This window comes from Typopeltis vanoorti, chromosome 26 (assembly GCF_054136105.1).
Source record: "Typopeltis vanoorti isolate ZY-2024b chromosome 26, IOZ_Tvanoo_1.0, whole genome shotgun sequence".
Taxonomy (NCBI): Eukaryota; Metazoa; Arthropoda; class Arachnida; order Uropygi; family Thelyphonidae; genus Typopeltis; species Typopeltis vanoorti.
The window spans coordinates 12270067-12292855 of NC_143574.1; the positions used below are offsets into that span (position 1 = coordinate 12270067).

A 22789-nucleotide genomic window follows, 5' to 3' on the forward strand; every position below is an offset into this window, starting at 1 on the left:
CAGTACAGCCACTCTGGGCTGGCAGACCATGTCTTATCATATAATCGGTGGGGGGTCTAGAGTTAACCCTTATCTGCTCTACCAAAGACCAACCACTTCCCCTAAAGCTACCTGGTGTATACCAGATCCCTTGCAGCTGCAAATTGTCCTACTTTGGCTAAACAGGCAGAACAACAAATATCAGGATTTCAGAACACAAATACTACATCCTTTTTCACCAGTACAGCCACTCTGGGCTGGCAGACCATGCCTTAGATATCCACCATAGAATTCGTTGGAAGAAAACGAAAATAATACACTGCAGCAAATTTAAATACGAAAGATTATTCAAGGAATCTTCAGCAGCTCTAAAAAACGTTCCTAACCTCAACAAATTTGGGTGCATGAAACTACCCCAAATTTGGGAGACTTACAGTTTGAGAACTTCAGCCCAACTGCCAAGTCAACCAAATTAGCCCACCAGAGGGCACCATTAGGATTTTAGGAACAATATTAGTTTATTGCTTTCTTCCTCATTTGCTTTTGTTAGTGCCTGCGTGCACATACCATATCTTTATTTTCCTGAAGATGGCAACGTGACATTGCCGAAATATAGAAGTTATTTATTAAAGTTACCTTTAATTAATATACTTTATATGCGTTGTTAATTCCGTAAACTAATTACCAGTTATGTATGACCAACGTATAAGCCTTGCTACTAGTATTTCTCTTGTCAGCTCTTTTTATGCTTTTATTTAGTTCATTATAGTGATTGCTATGTACCTTATATATTTGTTCTGAATTTGTATTGTTCATTAATGATTTCATCTTTTTTCTCTCTTCAATGATCTTCCAAGTTTCTGCATTTAATCATTCTTTATTTTTCTTCATTTACCAATTACATTTTCAGTAACTTCATTTTAGGTATTCCTGAAAGTTTTTCCAATATTCTTCTACTTTGTTGTTTTCTATTGTTACATCTTGATTTTCCTCTATTTTTAATATATTGAATCTATTCTTTATCTCAAGCAAACTTTTCTCTTGTTTCTTTAATTTTTAATTTTTCAATATTGAATGCAGTTCTTGAACTTCTTTTTTTCTTAATACAAGCTGAAATTTTAATTTCAACTTCACAAACAAGAAGTGGTCAGAACCAACATCTGCACAACATTTGACTCTCACATCAAGCATGGATCTTACGAAACTTATTATTGCTAGCAACATGATCAATTTGGTTTCTTGTACTGCCATCTGATGCAATCCAAGTCAATTTATGTATTTCTTTATGCTTGAATTTACTTTCTCCAATAACAAAGTTGTTCATTTCACAAAAGGATACAAACATCATGCCATTTTCATTTCAGTCTCCACAAGCCTCGAAACCTAAGGAGTTTTCTTCTGCACATGACCTTTTACCCACTTTTGCATTAAGATCACCAATGAGTATTATTGTAAAATAATGTCGTTATGTTATATTTTGGGTTATTTGTTAATTATCTTCGATATCTATGTCGCGCCTTTTGTATTATTCTTACTCTTTTGTCTTTATCCTTCCTATGTCTACTTTACTTCTACTCTGTTAAATCTTTCTGTTAAGTACTTACTCTTTACCTTGTTCTAATTTAAGCCGATTAATTTAGTCCTCACTTGTAATCCTTTATACTTCCTACAAGTGTTAGCGCTGTTAGTGAAAAGGCCTCTGAAATAGGCATTTCACAGTTACAGTTAACTATCTCCCAAACTATGTAATTCAGGGAAAATTTATATTGTTTTTCGACTGCGCCACCCTGAATTAATTTTATAGCATGAGAAGATTTAGTTATGACACTTATAGAAAATATCAGTTTCTAAAATAATTCCTTAAATAGTTAGTTGTGGCAATTTCTCTAATTCTAGCACACGGGTTTGGTTATTTTTGTGAGACAGTGCATTGGTCAAAGATCAGGCAATAGTTTTAAACAAATAAAACATGTTTATTCTACCATAAGCACTATACAATCTATTTTACAATTGATCAATTTCACTCTGATCTAAGGTCAATTCATAACCTTACATAATTTAAGGTCAATTCATAACCCTATTCACAATGCTTGATTAACTTGCTCTACAAAATGTAGGCAATTACTGGCTGTTACAATCTATATCTTTGGGTAGCATTCTTCTCAATATATATATATATACACACACTAACTAATTCTCAGCCTCAATTATTTCTTATAGTGACTTATACAACTAATTAACAAAGCTATGTTCAGCGGACATACAATTATTAATCACTACCTCAGCATTAATACAATAGAATCTACTCACAAATTCGTAGAAACATATATAGTCCTACCAGCTTTGAAAATTTGTGGTGGTCCTGTTGACTGCTGTCCTATATACTATCCTTTGCTGAACGGCTTTTCTTGTCAGTCATCCTGGTGTAGTTCTCTTCTGAGAATGGTGGCATAGCTCACCATCGGTTCTGGATCTAATGTAGATGCTGTGTATCTGGTCACACGTGGCACATTCTGTTACTGAAAATACATCTCTGTAGAATGATCTGCCTCTCCTGGCTTTTCCCCATGCCTAGGGGTCACGATCCGACGAAATATGGAAGTCCGAGTGGGCCAACAAACTGCAGCAAGACAAAAAAACTCCCGAGCCTCTCAGAGGTTCTCGACCTCTTTTATACGATTCTGAGGTTCCCTGTTTTAGGGTCGGAGACCCCCTGAATCTTCTGTAAATAACTGACATCACTGTTGTCTTGACCTTCAGTTTTGGCGAAAATCTCCACATCTGAATGACCTTCAATACTTTTGTTCACTATCAAGTTCCCAACATAATCTTATCTAATCCTCTTAACTTAGGGCAGAAATACTTTTACATTCTGTTAACTTTACAACTTCACATCAGAACTTAATATTAAATCAACTTAATGTATAATTCTAATCTTTACAATATTTCATAATTTATGAACAAATTCTATGTCATTCATTTTGTTAGTAAGTTTATAATCAGCATTTATCCTTTAAAATACAGTAATGCACAATTTTGTTCCTTTCACATGATTTGTGACCTCTGTAAAATCGATGTAGGAAATTTTTAATAAAATTTTACCACATTGAATTTTACATTATCATATCGTGTTTTGGAATAGAATTTATTACCTTTTGGAGTTTTTCATAAAAGCATTCTTTTATTCTTCATCTGCATCATTAATAGGTGCATAAACCTGTACAACAGAAAGTTTTACAAATTTGGAATAGAACCTGGCTTTTATAATTCTCTCTTTTACTGTTTCCCATTCCATCAGGCTTTTGGTTGCTTTTGGGTTCAATATTAGTGCAACTCCTTTTTTCATGCTTCTCCTCTGATCCGGAATACAATATTGTCTTGTTGTCTTTAGTTATAAGTCTACCAAAACCAGTCCATCTGAGTTCGCTGATGCCTAAAATGTCTAACTTGTAATTGTCCATTTCATTGTTACCTGCCTAGTTTTTCCTACCTGGTACAGTGTTTTGACATTCCATGATCCAATCTTTAAAATTTTTTGTGGCTTCATAAGTGACTCTTTCAACAACAAGGGTTCTGAAAGGCTTTCCCCTTGGTGTGGCATACATATGTTATCCACATCAGACCAGGCTAGATAACCGTCTTCTTGGGTCTCGCAAGTCACGTCTGTCGCCAGGAGCATTTGTTCATCCAGATTTGTAGTTTCCATAATCAGATAATTTTTACAGGGAGGGGTGATTAGCCATTCGCCCAACCCCCGAGTTGGACCCGGCTATACCCACTGTGGAATGGGTCTCCATTTATCAGCTCTTACAGTATGCAGGAGTGCAGTTGGAGTATTTTACTACCCACCCCAAACACGGGAATACTGGAAATGTTTAGTCAAGTCATTAATCATTGTTTCTGAGGGAACACTTCTGTCATTAAAATGGGGGCAATATGTTCTTTTGCTTTAGAATAATTGAATGCTGATTTTCAAAATAAAATTGCACAATTTTGGTTTGTTGTTAGGTTGTGAACCTTTTTCATGATTAATTCCCAAATGTTCCTTTGAATACCTGCAAAAAAATAAAATGAAAAAAATTAATAATCAAAAGAGTCAGTCACATTTTAAATCCCTTTGTGACTTATGGTCCACCCTGTATATGTGTGTGTGTAAATGTTTACCACCATTTCAATTTAAGAAACAAATGGAAGATCTTTAATAGAATTAAAACAGCTGAATTCAAATTGGATTCAATAATTTATAAGATCTGGAATGTCTCTCATTAATTTTACCACTAGTCCAATTCCCCCCCCCTTTCTCTCTCTCTCTCTCTCTCTTTCTCTCCGGCATGTTACATACTATTTCTGTTCCGTATGCCTGCTGACTAGTTAACAATCTTCCAAAGAAAAAAGCCTTGTTCATTTCATTCCCTGTTCTATCAAACCACACAGTGGCTGAATTTTGGAGAGTAATTATGTAAACAAAATTGTTCCTTATGATTTTTATCTACTCATTTCATATAATGGATGAGTTTGTTTTCATTTGAACTATCTAGAAGAGGACTCACTATTGAAATCTTTCATTTCCTTAACTAAGTTTTGTTTATCAGCAATAACTGGCAGAAATTCTTTTCATATAATTTTGGTACTGTTTAAAACCAAATTCAGATTAGATGCAGTAATTTGAATACTATGCCTTTGATGTGTTTGATATCAGGAAATTGGTTTATTGAATTTAGATTTATATGTTATATTAAAAGACATATATTAAATTAATTATAAATATTAATGTAGTAATAATAAATTAATTAATTAATATAATAGATATATTAAAAGTTATATTATATTAAAAGATCAGATGTTCAAACATTTTAGAATCTACCTTTCTTTGGAAGGTAGCTAAATATGTGTTTCTGGGTGATTTCTGGCAAGTCTACATCATAGCTTTTTTTTTATCTGTGTGTATGAAAACTGAATGTCTCCTCTTTGAAAGGGCCTCAAAAACCTTGTTTAAACTATAGTTTCTGTCAGCAGCCCAAGGATATTTTTTATACATTATGCATTGTTTTCTTAGCTCAACTGCTTAAATTCCTTGAGTCAATGCCTTGGAAAACTTCTTTATTGTTTTTAGTTGATAACACAACAGAACTCTTTTATCCAGTGTTTTTAATACTTTTTGTTTCTTTCATCTTCAAGTTTATACTGTTTCACAAAAACTAAAAAATGTAGTTTGCATTTCCTTTAATTCATTACTATACTGAAAAGTGAATTTATATAAATTATCCATAAAAATAATTCGGTAGGAAAGAAAAATAATAAAATTTACATAAATAACAGAAAATGGTCAGCACTAGCAATGATGGAACCAGACTAACTTCCAACTCTAGTAACCTATTCCACTCATTCACCACTCTGAGAAAAAAATCTAGTCCTCCAGCCCTTGCTGGAGGACTAGATTTTTTAGTTCTCTCATTGCCAAACCTGTTATTAAAAATTTCCTCTGTATCAATCCTGTAAAAACTTTTCAGTAATTTGTATGATTTATTTATTTACCTATTTCCACATCAGCCCTTGACTCTTAATACTGCAGTATTACCAGCTGGGTGATATACCCATGCAAAATGATCACTTAGAAATTCAACTATTTTGTATGCTTCAGTTACCTCCCTACCATCAGCATACTTGCCACATACCAAAAGTTTTCTTTGTGATTACCTTTGGTCTGCATTGCTAATTTTCTCTGATTTTGCCTTCTTTACCATACTGATCATCCTTCCGGCCTGTGGTTTGTACTGCTCATGTGATTACTGATCACCTTTCTCCTTGAATTTACTCCACATATTTTAACAATTTCTTCCAGTGCACACGCTGAACAAAGAATATGAAATTATTAGCCAAGTGCTTATAAAAAAATGGCTACAACAACAAAAAAAAAACTTCACAAGATCCTCCACAGTAATATCATTAAAAGCAAAAAAGATTACAAGAATGCATACCATACATTAGGAGAATATCAGAAAAAATAGAACACTATGTAAATACAACATTAGCACAACCTTCAATCCTCCTGTAAAATTAAAAAGTATACTCAGCTCATCCAAAGATCCCCTTCTCTACCTTGCCTACCCAGGGGTATGCATTCTTGTAATCTTTTTTGCTTTTAATGGTGTTACTGTGGAGGATCTTGTGAAGTTTTTTTTTTTTTTTTTGTTATTGTAGCCATTTTTTGCGACCTGCCCTACATAGGAGAAATAGGGTGCACCATCCCAATAAGAAAAGGCAAACATAAGTGTCACATTAAATTCCTCCACTATAGTAAAACAGGCCTATCAGATCAAGTACTTCAAACATGTCACAGAATCAACCACACCAAAACCTGGTTTGAAAGAAAGTTCAAGGAAGGTTGTAAAATGCTGAAACATCATCTGAATATAAACAAAAATGATGGATTAATAATTCCAAGAATATGAAAGACCCTTCTGCAACCTATATCACATCCAGAACATGATGGCAGAACACCATCACAAGAAAACCTTAATATAAGAGGACTGTAGAGATAGTGTTTAATGTAGTTCTGCTATAAAACTTTATTTATTTAGAGATGTTTTATTTATTTTTTATCATTTATATATTATTATACTAATATACTAATGTAAAATTTATTTTATTTTATTAATTTATATTTTTGTATATATTTTATTAGTATGTTTTTTCACCAGAGGCTAGGGTGAATGATTAACAAAGCATTTAGATGTATCTTACTTTTGTGTAGTGTTATGTAGCTTGTGTCCTGTGCATATGTATATTTTCCTGATGATGACCTCAATACATAGGTTGAAAACATGGAGTGTTATTTTTGTAATTATAAGTAAAGTAAATACTCCAGCACGTGTTTTTGTCTCCATAAATTCTTCACTATGAATGCTGACTACCATGTAACATTAAAAGAAAGAATAATACACTAGTCCATAAGCTAAGGATGAACTACATTTTTACTTGTATATGAAAAAATTTATATGACTGCAGCCAAATGTGGACAAATTTATTGCCAATATACTGATAAATTCTATTACACAAAAAAAGTATTAAAATTTTCATACAAATTAAATTGCAATATATTTTTGTCAAAAGTTACAAATTTCCTAAGGATGTAGTTAAGGAATCAATGTACAGTACTCACAGAAAACTATGTGGAAAGACATTTCACTATAGAATATGTCTGCCCTGAACTGCGATGCAGCCCTAAACATCATGCCGTGCTTAGCACCAAGTGATTCAGGAGTTCTTGAGACAAATTGGTTCACTCCTCCTTCAGAGCAAGGATAAGGCCTTGTTTTTTTTCTGGAGGGGAATTTCAAGTAGCAATGCATCTTCCTATTGCATTCAAAACATGTTATATGGAGGTGAGATCTGGGGAGCATGCTGGCCACTCAATTCAATTAATGTTCTCAGTCTTCAGAAGTATCTACACTGCTCGTGTACATTGTGATGTGGCATTGTCATCCATAAAAATGAATGCTTCACCTACAGCACCACGGAACAGTCATACATGACATGGAAGAATTCATTGCAATAATGTTCACCGTTCATAGTCCCGTTTCTCAGCACTTTGTATCTTGGTGCATCCAAGATACAAAGATACTTGGTGTTTTGTCCAATTTTTATGGCTACAACACCACTGTAAACATGCTCTATGATAAGCTGTGGATAAAGGGACACAGACTACAGGCCTACTTGTCACAGACATCTTGCCACAGTTTGTCAAGATATCTGCATGCCTGTGCTTGAATGGAGCTGATCTGCTGTGGTGTGTTGATTATGTTTGTTGTTATAACCAAAAATTTGTCTTCATGCTACATGGTAGAGTGAGGGCAACCTCTTAGCAAACATCTGGAAAACATTCCGTTGGTTTGAAATGCAACCCAGAGCCTGGATACAACGCTATGTGAGATTCCAAACTCTGACAATATCATTAATTCTGCAGCCTTCTTGAAGCTGTCCAGTAATTCTTCCTCACATTAAATCATCTAGATGATGTATTTGAGACATTACAAGACATCCAAGTTTGCAACTGTATTCTTTCACAAAAAGAGCTTTCAAACACAATTCGCTTAGCACAGCCTTTTATCATGTTGAGGGCTACCACATGACCCCTTTGCATATAATTCAGAAATTTTAATATGTACCAGCTTTCTACTCAAAATTGTTAGTTGTACAAATCAAGTTGATTCATTTCTGTTTGCATTTGTAATCTTCAGAAATAGTGTTCATCCTTAGGTTTTTGGACACCAGTGCATTTAATATTCTGGAAATGGTCTTGAAGCATATGATCTATATGTAGGATGGACCATATCCTTAAAAAAAATAATAATAACATAGAGCAAGAGAGAGGTTTTAATTTTTTTTTTTTTGTCATTATAGATTATCATTGTTGTTACCCAGATTTTTTTTAAGATATGGAATCAGGCATCTCGTTAATTATCATTTTTCCCCCTCATTTTTAAGAGAAAATGAGCAAAAAAAATTATAATTTATGGGATGAGCTGGTTTTTTTTTTTTTTTTTTTTTTTTTTAAATCATGCAGCTGAACATTTTGTTAGGTAGGTATGCCTAACATATTAGGTAGGTATACCTAATATGTTAGGTATACACTGTTCTGCATAATGCTGTAGGCTCAATGTTGGGTACTAGAGTTCTTCTTTTATTGCACAAAATTTTCTTGATAACTTATAATAATTTGTACAAAACATTAAAAATCTTTTCTTCATATTTTTATTTATTTATTTTTAGATACTAATAATCCTATCTATCTATCTACAGTACGTCTCATTTATTGGTAGCCTGAAGTGGAAAAATTTAAACTATAGAGCAGGGTTTTTCTACATTTGATTCATTCACCTATGGGACTATATTTTGAACCTGTCTTCGACAAGATGGCTCTTTTTTTTTTTTTTTTTTTTTTTTAAAAAGAGAATATTCTCTATTACAAAACTTCCTTTTTATATTTGAGATATAATTTTAAATTTTTATTTTTCTAAATTATAATTATGACTTGCAGGATTTCAGATCATAATTTGTCATTAATTTTTTTTTTTCTCTCCTCCAGATTTTGGCTGTGTTGCAACCATTAGAAATAATGTCAGTTCTTAGGAGGTCATTGAAGGCCCAGGAAGTTAATTGGAAATATCTTCTTGTTGTAATATCAACCTTTCTGGTGTGTTTTAACAAGGAATCTTCATCATTACTTCAAGGTTTCTCTTTATTTTCTTTTTCTTATAAAATGCATAACACATTCTTCCTGTATTACTCAGTAATGTAATTACCATATGAAATAAAGAATTATATGAAAACCAAGAATTAAATATGCATTCGTTACTACAATTGAGCATCCTGAAAATTAACTTATATTCAAAAATTAGATAATTAGATAGTTACAGAAAATGAATATTATTTTGAACTATAAATCTGCTATTAAGAGAAGCATTTTAATATATGAAATTATCCTATTCGCTTTCTTTCCATTAACAGCATGTGATCTTCATCAGCAATATTAGTATTTTTAGTCATAATTTAAATTATTCAAAAGAAAAAAGTTTTTTTTCTTGCTCAATTTCTGGTTATGGCTTTTGTTTTTTATCTTTTACAGTGAGTCATTTTCTGAAGACCTGATTCAGTTTCAAAAATTGAACTTTTTTTTTTTTAGCAAAATACCTGAGTCATGTTTGATCAGAAAGTTAATGTACTTTGAGATCTTCATAAGCATACAGATATCTTGGGAAATGGTTCTTGAATTTATGTCATGATATTGAAGATTAAGAACAAAGCAAGAGAGTGAGAGAAAATTGAAACCTGGAGCTCAAGAAACCTGTGGAAAGTAAATTCAAAAAAGAATCTTATCTGTGACTATGAAAACAATGGGGGGGGGGATTTCTAAGGCTCCAGTAATTAGTTGTGATTTTGGAAGGGTGATCTTGCTCTTAAACAGAGCTAGTATCTACTTCTTCAGTTTCTAATATGAATATTAATAACATGAGGATTACATTAGAAACTGAAGAACAGATACTAGTTCTGTTTAAGATCAAGATTCTGTGGATATCTTACATATCTATAGAATTTGAGTTGACACAATACAGACTAAAATCCTTTTAGATTCTGTTGTGTATTAGAATGGGTTTAGGAGAATAGCTCTCATTGGGATAGTCCTGCAGATGTCCATTGTTTACTGAAGGTAAAAATAATAATTAAAGAGAGAAACCAAGGGATTGATTATGACTCTCAGAATGTCTGGGAGAAGAAGAGATGAAGCATGTTAATGGTATTTCTGGATTTAATATTCTTTCTTGATGTAGAATGGCTAGATTACTGAAAATGAGGATTTGTCAAGAAGTGATTGAAATCATGATATAAAATGTGGATTCACCCAAAATGGGTGAATTAAAAGTTTTGATGCAATATTAAACAGTGAATTATTAATTCAATATCAAGTAACAAACTGCAGAATAGCATTGGTAAAAATATGTTATGCTACAAAGCATAAAAGGGCACTTAAGGCATATATCCAAGATACTCAGTTATCTTGGCACTCAAAAATGTTTGCTTGGCACCTGTTTTCGAAATCTGTTCTAAAAATTTTCTTGTTCAACATTTGAATTTCTGTTATGAAACTTTCATCTCTAAAGCAAGGAGTACAGTAAAATCTGAATAATGAAGATTCCAGTATCAATTCTGCAGCAACAAAAATGGCAGTAGTAATTCATAATTTTAACATTAGAGGATAGTATTCAAAGTCCGAATGCTTGGGAGGGCTTTCACCAAGAATAATTCATGAACAAATGCTCATGAATCTTGTCAATATTGTTCTCCTATGCTTTGTTGATCTTTTATTGGTTTTGTTCATTAAACATTTTAATTAACCAATTCACCTAAGTGAGGTCCCTCATAAAATAAAATCAGCAAAACAGCAAAAATTGACTGTCACAAGTAAAAAACATTCCACACTTACTGATTTCTTTGTAAATAATTCTGTAAATGTAAATCAAGCTAATATCAGTAGTACTGATATTATTTTTCCAAATGGTACCAATTCATTACTCTTAAACAAAATCGTGAGCCAGCTTTAAAAAAATGATGAAAGTGTGAAGCCAGGTAACATCAGTACTCATAATAGCACTTTGCATTATAAACAAAACCAAGAAAGAAAAAAAATAAAATAATTTATTGAACTTACTAATACTTCACTGGATTTCTACCCGGCATCTTCAGAGCACAAATTGTAACTGTGACAAGCACACAGGCACTACACTAAATCATTAGAAACAAGTCAATTTGTAACTAAAACAGAACTAATGTCCTAATATGGTGCTCTCTATGAGTCAGATAATGGTCAAGTTAATTTGGAGAAGTCAGGCTATCTGTTCTCAGAATTACTGTATCCCAGATTTTAGGCAAATTAATGAACCCATACTTGATGAGGTTGGAGGAGTGTTTCATAGCAGATGCTGATTCTAAAAATAGTCTTTCAGACCTATAGCAACTTCTGTGCAAAACCAATGTCTTCCTCCATTTAATCCTATGTGAAGGAGTATCATGATGTTCTTGATCTGGGGACCATTTCCATACCACAGAACATGCTCTACACACACAACACTGTCTCTAGAACCTTGAGTTGTTTACAAGGTGAGCTGGGTTCATTGCTTCATGGGATTTCTGCCTATTGTTGGTACAGAACAAGATGTACTGTGACTCGTTGGACCACATGACTTTTTTCCATTCATGATGTTCCTGTAGGCGAACTTTTCGATTCTTAGCAGAAATCAGTGGTTTGTGTATAGGCACATGACTGCCATTAATGATCCTCTTCAATTTGCTGTGCATAGTTCTGTGAAATATGGATTGGGAACATCATCAAATTTCTGCAATGTATCCTTAAGGGGTGTACAGGATATGATAGTACTGCATGAAAAAAATTACATCATTATTAACTTCCTATCTACAATTTAAAAAAAATAAAAAATAAAAAAAATTTAGGATTGGGAACAGCCTTCATTAAATGTCTTGGTCATTTGCTGAGCACAAGAAGTTCTGTTTGTCTGTACAAGCTATTTTAGAACCACAGTTATGCCTCTTAGAGAAGCAATGTGGGTTATTTTTCCACTGATTAAATGCCTGTGATACCTCACCTTTTGAGAAACCAGCCAACTCTGTTGTTTTCAAAATCATAGCTCCAGCCAGGCAAGCATAATAAGCCCTTTATTGAACTCCACTATTGGAGTTCAATAAAGGGCTTATTATGAATTTGCAGTATTATTAGTAGTATAATAGTATTAGTATTAGAATTTGCAGTATTCCTAAATAGTTGCCTAGAATATGTATGGTGACACATATGACCAAGCATTTTGCATATACGCTGTGTAAGTGACGTTTACATACATCTACATAAAAGTTTTTAATTCAGTGGCCAGTATATGTAATATATTAGTGATATGGGAAAGGGCCTGACAGGATGTCTTCAGTTGTTTGCTGATGGGGCAAGGATAGGCAGGACAATCAAGATGCTACTGATATACAAGATGATTTGGATAGGCTGGAAGAGAGGGGGGAGATAAATGATAATGGCTATCAATTCAATGTTAGTAAGTGTAAAGTTATGCACTTCAGCAAGATGAAATATCCAACAGGATGTTATACTGGTGGGATTATACTTGGAGTGACTGATGAGGCTAGAGATCTTGCAGCTATGGTGGACAGGAATTTAAAGTTCAAGGGTCACATAAGAAAAATTGCAGGTACAACTCAGAGGATATGAAACAAACATTGACACATAAAATTTTGTCTCTTTACAAGGCCTTGATACAACTATACCTGCACTACATGTATGCATATTTGGTTTCCTAGGTTCAAATTTGATAAAGAAGCTATAGAAAAGATGCAAAGAAGAGCAACATGAGGTGATAAATTGTGGAAAGGATTGAGAGTGTGCGGACTGAAGCACTGCACTGCAGCATGCTAATACCTAAATATCAGGTAATGTCTCTTTACGTTACCTGATATTTAGAATGTTGCTTTGCTTTGATAGCAGAAAATTGTTCTTTTCTGTTATCTTTTCACACATAATTGTAGCAAATTTAAAATGGACTTATCAGGTTCAGTGATATGTGATTAATCTTCAGCTTTGGGGCTTATATCAGTCTCTTTTGAATTAGGTAATTGACTTCTTCAGAGTTCATAAAATTGACTCGTAGATGTGCTTAGTAGTTTCTTGAGAAGTTTTCAGGCATTTTTGGTAGCTTACAGCCTGACAGATTTATCTACCTTGCTACACATGAAACATCAGCTCAAATTTTGCATACATAAAACACACTAAGCTGTGTGCTGAACCATTGCTATTAGTTTAGTAACTGTAAACAACTTGGTTTGCCAAATCTTCTTCTTTTCAGTTATTTTCTGTCCACTGCTGGACAAAGGCCTCCTCCAGTTCCTTCCACCTTTCTCTGTTCTTGCAATGGTTGACCAATTTTTCCCAACAAAATTTGACAATTCATCCCTCCACCTTCTTTTAGGACATCCTCCCTTCTTTTGGAATTCAGTTCATTAGTATGTTGGTCCATCACTCATCTTCTCTTCTGGATAAATGTCCAGCCCATTTCCATTTTAGTAGCTTGTGGTGAAGAATGTCAGTGATGCGAGTCTGGCTTCTTATCTTTTAATGTGATGCCTAGCATTAGCCTTTCCATTTTTATTTGAGTTGTTGCTAGTTTATTTGTCAGTGCGTGGTTTTGTTAGAGACCAAGTTTCACAGCCATATGTGATGACTGGAAGTATACACAAGTTAAATGTCTTCCTTTTTAAAGAGTGGGACATCGTTGTTTTAAAAAATGCTTTTCAATTTTCTGAATGCACTCCAGGCAAGTTGAACTCTTTGTTTATTTCCTTTTGGAGTCTGCAGTTTAGATCAATGAGATGACCTAAATATGTATATGAAAAGACTCTTTCCAAGAAATTGTTTTCTATTATGTTTTTTGGTATTACAAAATGATTAAACATGATTTTAGTTTTTTCTCTGTTTATGTTTAGACTGACTTTTCTACTTTCATGATATACGTCTTCTATCACTATATTAAGGTCTTCTGGAGTGTTTGCAAAAATTATGATATTATCTGCATATTTTAGGTGTGTTAAGGTTCTGTTATTAATTTTTATACCAAGGTTGGTTCAGTTTATATTATTAAATATTTCTTGAAGGACTGCTGTAAAGATTTTGGGTGATAGTTTCTTTGTCAGACACCTTTTTCAATTGATATTTTATGCTACTCATGTAAAGTTGGATTGCTGTTGTTGCAGTGTGGTATATTTCCTTGAGGAGGTCCATATATTCTCCAGGAACTCCCTGATTTTGGAATGCTTTGATTATTGCATTAGTTTTGATGGAATCATAATCAATAAAGCTAAACAGAGAGGCAATTGGTTTTCTTCTTTTTCTATTATTTATTTTACTGCATGAATGTGTCAATTGTATCAAAGCCTTTACGGAATCCTTGTTTTGCAGGTCAGTGTAGAAGAGGCAGTGTATAACCTGTTTATTATTACTTTTTGTGATAATTTTGTACAGGTTAGAGAGAATCCTAATTGCTCTATAGCTCTTTACTTCTTCTTTGTCCCCTTTTTAAATAACAGTATCAGAGTAGCATTTTTCCAGTTTTCTGGTATCTTTCTCTCTTCTAGGCAAAGATTTAGTTAGTTTGTGACATGGTCAATTATGTTGTTTCCTCCCCATTTAATTAATTCTATGTGAATTAGGTCTTCACCTTCAAAGTTTATCAGGAAATTTTCCATTTTTCATTTCTTTTAATGCTTGTTTTATTTCATCTGAGGTGAATGGAGATATGAATTCCATATGTGATGAGGAAGAGTTATAATGAAAATTGTAGATTTTTTTGTAGATCGCATTTTTTTTTTTTTTTGTTGGTTCTTTCTCTGAGTACCTCATTTATTAGTTTTTCATAGTAAGTACTCCAGACATTAGAATATCCTTATCTTCAATTATTTTTTATATCAGTTTTATTCTTTTGATTTTTGATGATCTTTATGCTTTATTTCTACGCTTTCTAAGTAGTCTCCCAAATATTTTTTACTCATGATATTTTTAAAATTCTTTCTAACATCTTCCTGTGACTTTTGTTTACCTACTTATACACCTAACTTACATTTCCTATGTTTGTCCTCCCTGTAGGCTGGCTGTTCAGAAACATTTTATATGGTTTACCTCTTTTCATGGACTATTCTGCTGCTGCTGCTATTATACTGCTGGAATTTCAATAGGTATTTACATAGAAGGTTCTTTGTTTTTACTGGAAGAATATCAGCAATCATAAAAAATAGTGCATAGATGCTTAAATGATGCAGTGTTCCTAGAATGTATTCCTAGAATTCATAAAACAAAATAAGATGGCAGTGAAAGATGTGCTACCTTATTAAGCAAGAGATCCATAAGATGATGATGATGCCAAAGGAATATTGTGAGAATAAGGATGAGAAGGATTATGAAATATATAAAGTGCAGATCAGAAAAAGTTAAGAGCATTATATGGAAGACAAAGTTGAAGTGTGAAAAGAAATTAACTGTGCATGCTAAAAGCAACCCCCACAAAAGTTTATCATTATGCAGCAAGTAAAGAAAGAATTAATGCAAGAGAATGTCACTCACTGCAGACAGTATGCTTATGTTACAAGCAGATGTGATTGCTCAGATAGTGAGTTCACTTTGCTAAGCTCAGTCAACCTGGTGTATGCAACATGGCACAGTGGTGGTTCTAGAGCTGTAGCATAATCTAGATAACAAATTGGCAGTAGGGCCAGGTGTGATATCAGCATGTAAGTGAAAAGAATATTTAGCTGAAGTGGTTAGGCCCTTGACCTGGTTGTATAATTTGAGTCTCTGCTCAGGAATGATCCCACAGGAATGGAAAGAATGTACGATAGTCCCTACCAACCTTTTGGTATCTTGGGAGTGGTGGTGAACATTTTAGAGTAGTTAGTAGGAACTTTCATATAGAAATGGATTGACAGACAAGCTGTACCTTTCAAGGAAGAGCATGGGTTTACTAAATGGAAATCACGTGAGCAGTTTGCTCATGTTTTTATAATGATATTATGGCTGATTTGGATAAAGGAAATACATGCATTATGATACTGTTAGACTTTGCTAAGGCATTTGACAGATGCCACTCAAAAGTCTGTTGCATAAATTAGGAGATATAGGTTTGGAATATAAAGACTTGGATAAGCAGGTGGCCAACAAACAGCTATCAGAAAGAGGTATATGTGGTTGGGAATCTGCTGTATTTAAGGTAGCCAGTAGTGTTTACCAGGGGACCACTTCTTGGACTATTGTTCACCTCTATACATTAATGGTATTGGGAAAGACCAAAGAGGTGATGTGTGCAGTGGTTTGTTGATGTTAATGCACAGACAGGTGGGACAATCAGTGATAGTACTGATATATAGTCCTTACAGAAAGATATGAATAGGCTGGAACCGTGAGCAAATGATGATGGCTTTCAGTTCACTTAGTGTAAAGTTAAGTACTTTGCATGATGAAATTTCCATTAGCATATTATTGGTGGGATTATGCTTGGAGAAACTGATAAAGCTAGGGATCTTGAATTCATTTTACACAAATTATGGACTCTATAACCATGTTATAAATAATTATTTTAATTTCCTGACATTTTTTTGCATTCTGAGCTGAGGAATTTGTTTTTTTCATAACTAATAATTGTTAATATTTTTTATATTTCATTTGGGTGAAATGAATTGGAAATTTGTAATGCATAACACTAATGTGTATTTTTTTTTTCCTTTTTAAATTTACAGATTTAACAAGTCAATTGCTTGAAGATGCTTTTCATGCATTAGAGATTGATAATCTGATTAGTGCATTTCTGTTAGCAAGACAAGGCGCATTGGAAGGTCCACCTATATTTCCAATTTATGAAGAATGGTTTCAGGTAATGCTATTTTTGCATACAATATGATGAATACTGGATTTTCAATATTTTCATCCTTTGTGCCATCTTCAGAACGGTATAGTTGCATAATACTTCGAGACATTAAGAAAAATACGGTCACATTAATCTGGTTTCATTATATTCATATTTACTTGAATTTTTACCTTGCATTTAGCAGAAAAGTTAAAAATTGAAAATTAGTTAATGTTTCTTATTAGTTTTACATAACACATGAACACTTGAAGTACACTGGTGTCCAAAAGCTAAGGATGAACTACGTTTTTACCCATATATATGAAAACATTTTTAAGACTACAGCCAAATGTGGATATAAATTTATTGCCGACATACTAATAAATTATATTATACAAAAACTTTGTTAAAAATTTCATGAAAATTACATTGCATTACATTTTGGGCAAAAGGAATTAATGTACAGCGTTTACAGAAAACTGTATGGACAAACATTTCAGTATGGAATGTGTCCACCCCAAACTGCGATATAGCTCACAATGTCATACCATGCTTAGCACCAAGTGATTCCGGAGCTCTTGTGGTAAACTGGCTCACTCCTCCTTCAGAGCAAGGATAAGGCTTTGTTTTCTGGAAGGCAATTTCGAGTAGCAATGCATCTCCCTATTGCATCCCAAATGTGTTCTCTGGGGTTGAGATCTGGGGAGTGTGCTGGCCACTTCTCCAGAAGTACAGGGTGTTCGGGATAAATTTGACAGTTTCGTAAGGAAAAAGAAAATCTTCTTTGTATCTATTAAATTTAATGAATTGACAAAAAAACATTACAGGCAGAGTTAATTACAATACTATCAACAAGATTTACTCAAAATAACCACCATTAGCATCGATCACAGCTTCAATTCTGCTTCGGAACCTCGAACAAGCTGATGCTACAGTCTCCCTGGGAAGGGCCGCAAAAACTGTTTTAATTTTATCCATTAACTGGGCTTTTGTATTACTGGAAGTGCGATTGGTGTCTTTTTCAACTGCGCCCCATACAAAATAATCCATGGGGTTAAGGTCTGGGGAGTTTGGAGGCCAAACATTTGGACTGGTGAAGTCGTAGAAATTTTCAGACAACCATTTTTGACTTTTCCCAGAGGTGTGGCAAGGGGCCGAATCCTGCTGCCATACATACGGCCTACCATTGGCTACCCTTGTTATCCAGGGCTTGACTACAGTTAGCAACTCCACGAACAAAGCCCGAATTCCAATGCCAGGGTTCTTCAACACCTGTTCCTGCAGATTTGCGAGGAATTCTGCTGTACGAACGCAATCAGATCGTCTGCTAGGGATCTTTCTTCTTGCTACATCCTCGTAGTCACCATTGCAAGTCTCTAGTTCATGCCTGATTGTTTTTACTGTATTCAGGGAGCATTGGGCAGCAGTCGTAATATCCTTATTTTGATGGCGGGCACGAATCATCATGATACAAGTTATTCTCTTCCATGATTCAGGTGGGTTCCAGCTATCCATCCTTTCTGACATCTTGTATATGAATGAAGAAGGGTCCAAACTTTTAAATGAAGAGAAGTGTGTGTTAATACATGTAACTTACGGAAAAATATAATTAATTATAAATATGTCAAATTTATCCCGAACACCCTGTATCTCCACTGCTCGTGTATGATGTGGTGTGACATTGTCATCCATAAAAATTAATTCTTTGCCTACAGCACCACAGAACAATCAAACATGATGTTGAAGAACTTGATTGCAATATCATTCACCATTCACAGTCCCTTTTTTCCAGCACTTGTAGCTCAGTGCATCCATTAAGCAGAATGCCTCCGCACACCATGACCCCAGCACCTTCGTAGCTATTCCTTTCAATAACATTCTCATGATACTAAGCAGTACCACTTTCATACCAGATCAAATGTCATCTAGAATCAGAGGATAGACTAAAATGACTCTCATCTGTAAAGAGCACATTAGCCTATTGGTGTCTTGTTCAGTTTTTATTATGCATATAGCACCATTGAAAACATGCTCTACAATAAACTGTGAATAAAGGAACGAAGACTATAGACCTTCAAGCTTATAGGCCTACTTGTCTCAGACTTGCCACAGTTTGTGGAGATATCTGCTTGTCTGTACTTGAATGGAGGTGCCTTGCAAGCTGACCTGCCATGGTGCGTCGATTGTATTTTGCTGTTATAACAAAAAATCTGTCTTCATGCTCCATGGCAGAGGAAAGGCGATGTCTTTTTGCAAACATCTGGAACACATTTCATTGGTTTGAAATGCAGCACAGAGGTTGGATCCAACACTATGTGAGATTCCAAACTCTCTGGCAATATCATTAATTGTGCAGCCTTCTTGAAGCTTTCCAATAATTCTTCCCTACGTTAAATCACCTAGATGATGATTTTGAGACATTACAGACATCCAAGTTTACAACTTAATTGAGTCTAATAGCATGATCAGTTCTCACTGTAGCAAACCAGGGTGACCAAGCAAATAGTTTGTTACAGTAGATAGTGTGCTATAGCCAATTTCTTTTAGTATATCATTCTACCTATGGGACTTTGGTTGACATATTTATGAATTAGTTATAGTGAGAGTAAACTATATCTTAGAAGCATAGTCCACTGTGTTCATTTGTACTGTTGTGTCACTTTTATTTTCTTTGAGAATAATAATGTTTTTGTTTCTTTTTAAATTACAAAGGTTTCTTTTTGAAATCAGTGATGGCTTTTGCATGGAGAATGATCATGGAGGAGCAGCAGTTTTACATGTGATATTGTCTGTAGTATTTTATAATAAGTGGTGAATATTTTTTCCACATTGTCTTTTTGTAACATGATAGTAAAACCAAAGCCTTTTTTCATAATGTTACTCTCAATTTGGTTTAAAGGAAAGTCAGAAAGATGAATGATACTTTTCATTTAACATAGAGATTTGTTTTCTTAATTCTTATTATGTAGTTGTTGAAGAGTCTTAAGATGGTTTTAGCACATGGTAAATTAAGTAATATGAGATAATATGGGTGATCATGTTACCATTGTTATTCCATAGATAAGTGTCAGAGATGTTGGATAGTGAACAATATAGATTAAAGCTTAAGGAATCTATCTTGTCAATAGCAAATCTAATAGAATAAATTCTTTCTCAGAGGAAAGAGCATGGAGCCTTATTATTCATTTCAGATAAATTATGGAGACTACAACCATGTTAGAAATAATTACTTTAATTTTCCAACATTTAGACCTTCATATTAAGGTCATCATCTGGAGTACGCACATATACAGAGACAAGCTATATTACATTTCAAAAAAGTATGCCAAAGAGATAATGATTTGATCAATAGTTATTCTGCTGGCCTGGCCTCTAGTGAGAAAAAAAGAAAAGAAATGAGCATAGTTCCCCAAGAATTTAGTTTACCCAAGATTCACAAGCAGAACGTACTGCTCTGGCCGATAGTTGAAGGTATACTCAGCCCCAATTATTATCTAACCAAGAAACTAATGTCAACATTCAAGGAGTTGGTAGGTCATTTCATTTCACTGGAAAAAAGTGGTTTATTAGTCAGTTTTGACATCTCTGCCCTTTTCACAAATGTCCCAATCAGTGACATAATTCTTCTTTTACAGGACAAATTCCTGCCAGATATCACAGTTATCTTTGCACATGTACTACATTCTGGCCATTTTGTGTAGCAAAACACTACATAAAGAAGGCACAGCCATGGACTCACTGTCCCAATTGCTAACTTTTATATGGAAGCTTTTGAGCAACATGCTCTAGATTCCTTTACTTTAAAACCCAAAGTCTGGCTTAGATATGTTGATGATGTTTTAGCCATCTGGTCTCATGGCTGCCAGACATTAGACACTTTTTTCTAGATATACTTGTTACATGTCTTCTATCTGGCAGTTTTTCCTTTACTGTTTACTGGAAGACTACACATACTGGCTAATATATACACATAAATTCTTACCACCACCCAACACAAAAAACTAAGTGTCATTAACACACTAAAAACAGGGCTTTGAAGATCTGCTCCAGGGAACAAACACTTAAAGGTGAATTAAAAGTTATCAGCAATACCCTCCTGAAAAATGGCTACAGCCAAAATACTATCAACAAAATTCTTCACAAGACCTCACTTAAAAACAAATATAAACTAGATTATAGTAAAACTGTAACCATTCCATACATTAAAGGGATATCAGATAAAATAAACAGAATGCTACAAAAAGATAACCTTAATGCCACTTTTAAACCTCCTGCAAAATTAAATAACTACTTATTCAACTCATCCAAGGATTCACTTCCTCCGCTGGCCCACTCTAGAATATATACTGTATCATTGCACCTGTAATTTTCCCTAGGTGAAACAGGACACACAATTCCTATTCAAAAAAAAGAAACATAAATGGCACATTTAATTTAATAACTATGGTAAATCCAGCCTTTCTAATCATTCCCTGAATACTCTACATAGAATTGACTGGAAAGGCACTTGTTTATATCACACCAAAACATGATATGACCATAAATTTAAGGATTCCTGTGAAATTCTTATCAACCACCCCCAACCTTAACAATAATGATGGTCTAAAAAAATCCCAAGAACATGGAAGGCACATAACCTTTTTGTCTAAGAGTTAATTATAAATAGTTCTGTAAGTAATCCAAGATCTTAACTCTAATATAAAAACTTGCATGTGGACACCATTTTTACTCTTATAAATAGAATATAGCTATAGTTTTGATGTAGTTTTTTTCCCACTAGAGGTCAGGCCAGTAGCATAACTGTTGATCAAATCATTGTCTCTTTGGCATACTATTTGAAATGTAATATAGCCTGTCTCTGTGTGTGTGTGGGGGGGGGGTGTTCCAGATGATGACCTTGATATGAAGGTTGAAACATCTGGAAATTAAAGTAATTATTGGTTGTAGTCTCCATAATTTGTCTAAAATGAATGCTGATCGCTGTATAACACTAAAGGAAAAGAAACATTATTATAGTCAGTTTTTTGACAAAGGCATTTTCTCTAGAAACTTGAAATTATTTGATTGTCTCTACATCTTTTTTATTTATTTTTTAATTTTTTTAAGTGAAATGGTTTGAAAGAGGCTTTTTTATATTTGAATTTTTCAATATGATGCATGTTTGATTTTTCCCATGGAGACAGTGCACTTACCAAATGATTACAAGGCTATAAGAATGAAACAGTGTTTTTAATACTTCAGATACACTAGAAATAGACATACCAACTAATTTTGCTGCACAAGGGCTAATTGCTTCTTATGAAAATGATCATCATCAAATTCCTGATATGTACTTTCAAGGGGGTGTACAGGATATGATAGTACTACATGAAAAACTCCTTATCTACAATTTTCCTCCAAATCAATCTTTTACCTCTCAAGACTCCAACATTATTGGATCTTATATTTCCTATCAATCCACCTATATCTTGGTCTTCCTCTGGGTCTTTTTCCTTCCAACCTAGCAGAGACTACTTGTTTTGCTAATCTTTCCTTTCCCATTCTGTTTAAGTGGCCATGCCAGCTTAGATTAGCTCTGATAACACATTCCTGGATGCTAACAATGTTAAGTGCTTTCCTAACATCCTCATTTTTAATATGATATTGCCATTGATGCCATCTGTTCATGCCTCTAATCTTTCCCAGGACTCTCGTATCTATGATCTCTAGTCTTTGGGCAAGAGTTTTACTTCTGACCCAGCTCTCAGATCCATAAGTTAAAATTAGCTTGAATACTGTCTTGTATGCAGCTAATTTAGTGTTTTGACTAATTTCTCTCTTATTCCATATAAACTTATTCAGTTGACTAC

At 33.9% G+C, this 22789-nt stretch overlaps 1 protein-coding gene across 1 annotated transcript in view; it reads left to right on the plus strand.

Annotated features, from left to right (window-relative positions):
* Positions 1-22789, plus strand: part of LOC150092333 (Fanconi anemia group A protein homolog) — a 388676-nt gene that overhangs the window by 115797 nt on the left and 250090 nt on the right. The window contains exons 13-14 of the mRNA XM_090415063.1: positions 9068-9212; positions 16834-16967. Coding sequence (XP_090271189.1) covers positions 9068-9212; positions 16834-16967 — 279 coding nt within the window. The remainder of the gene's footprint in view (positions 1-9067; positions 9213-16833; positions 16968-22789) is intronic.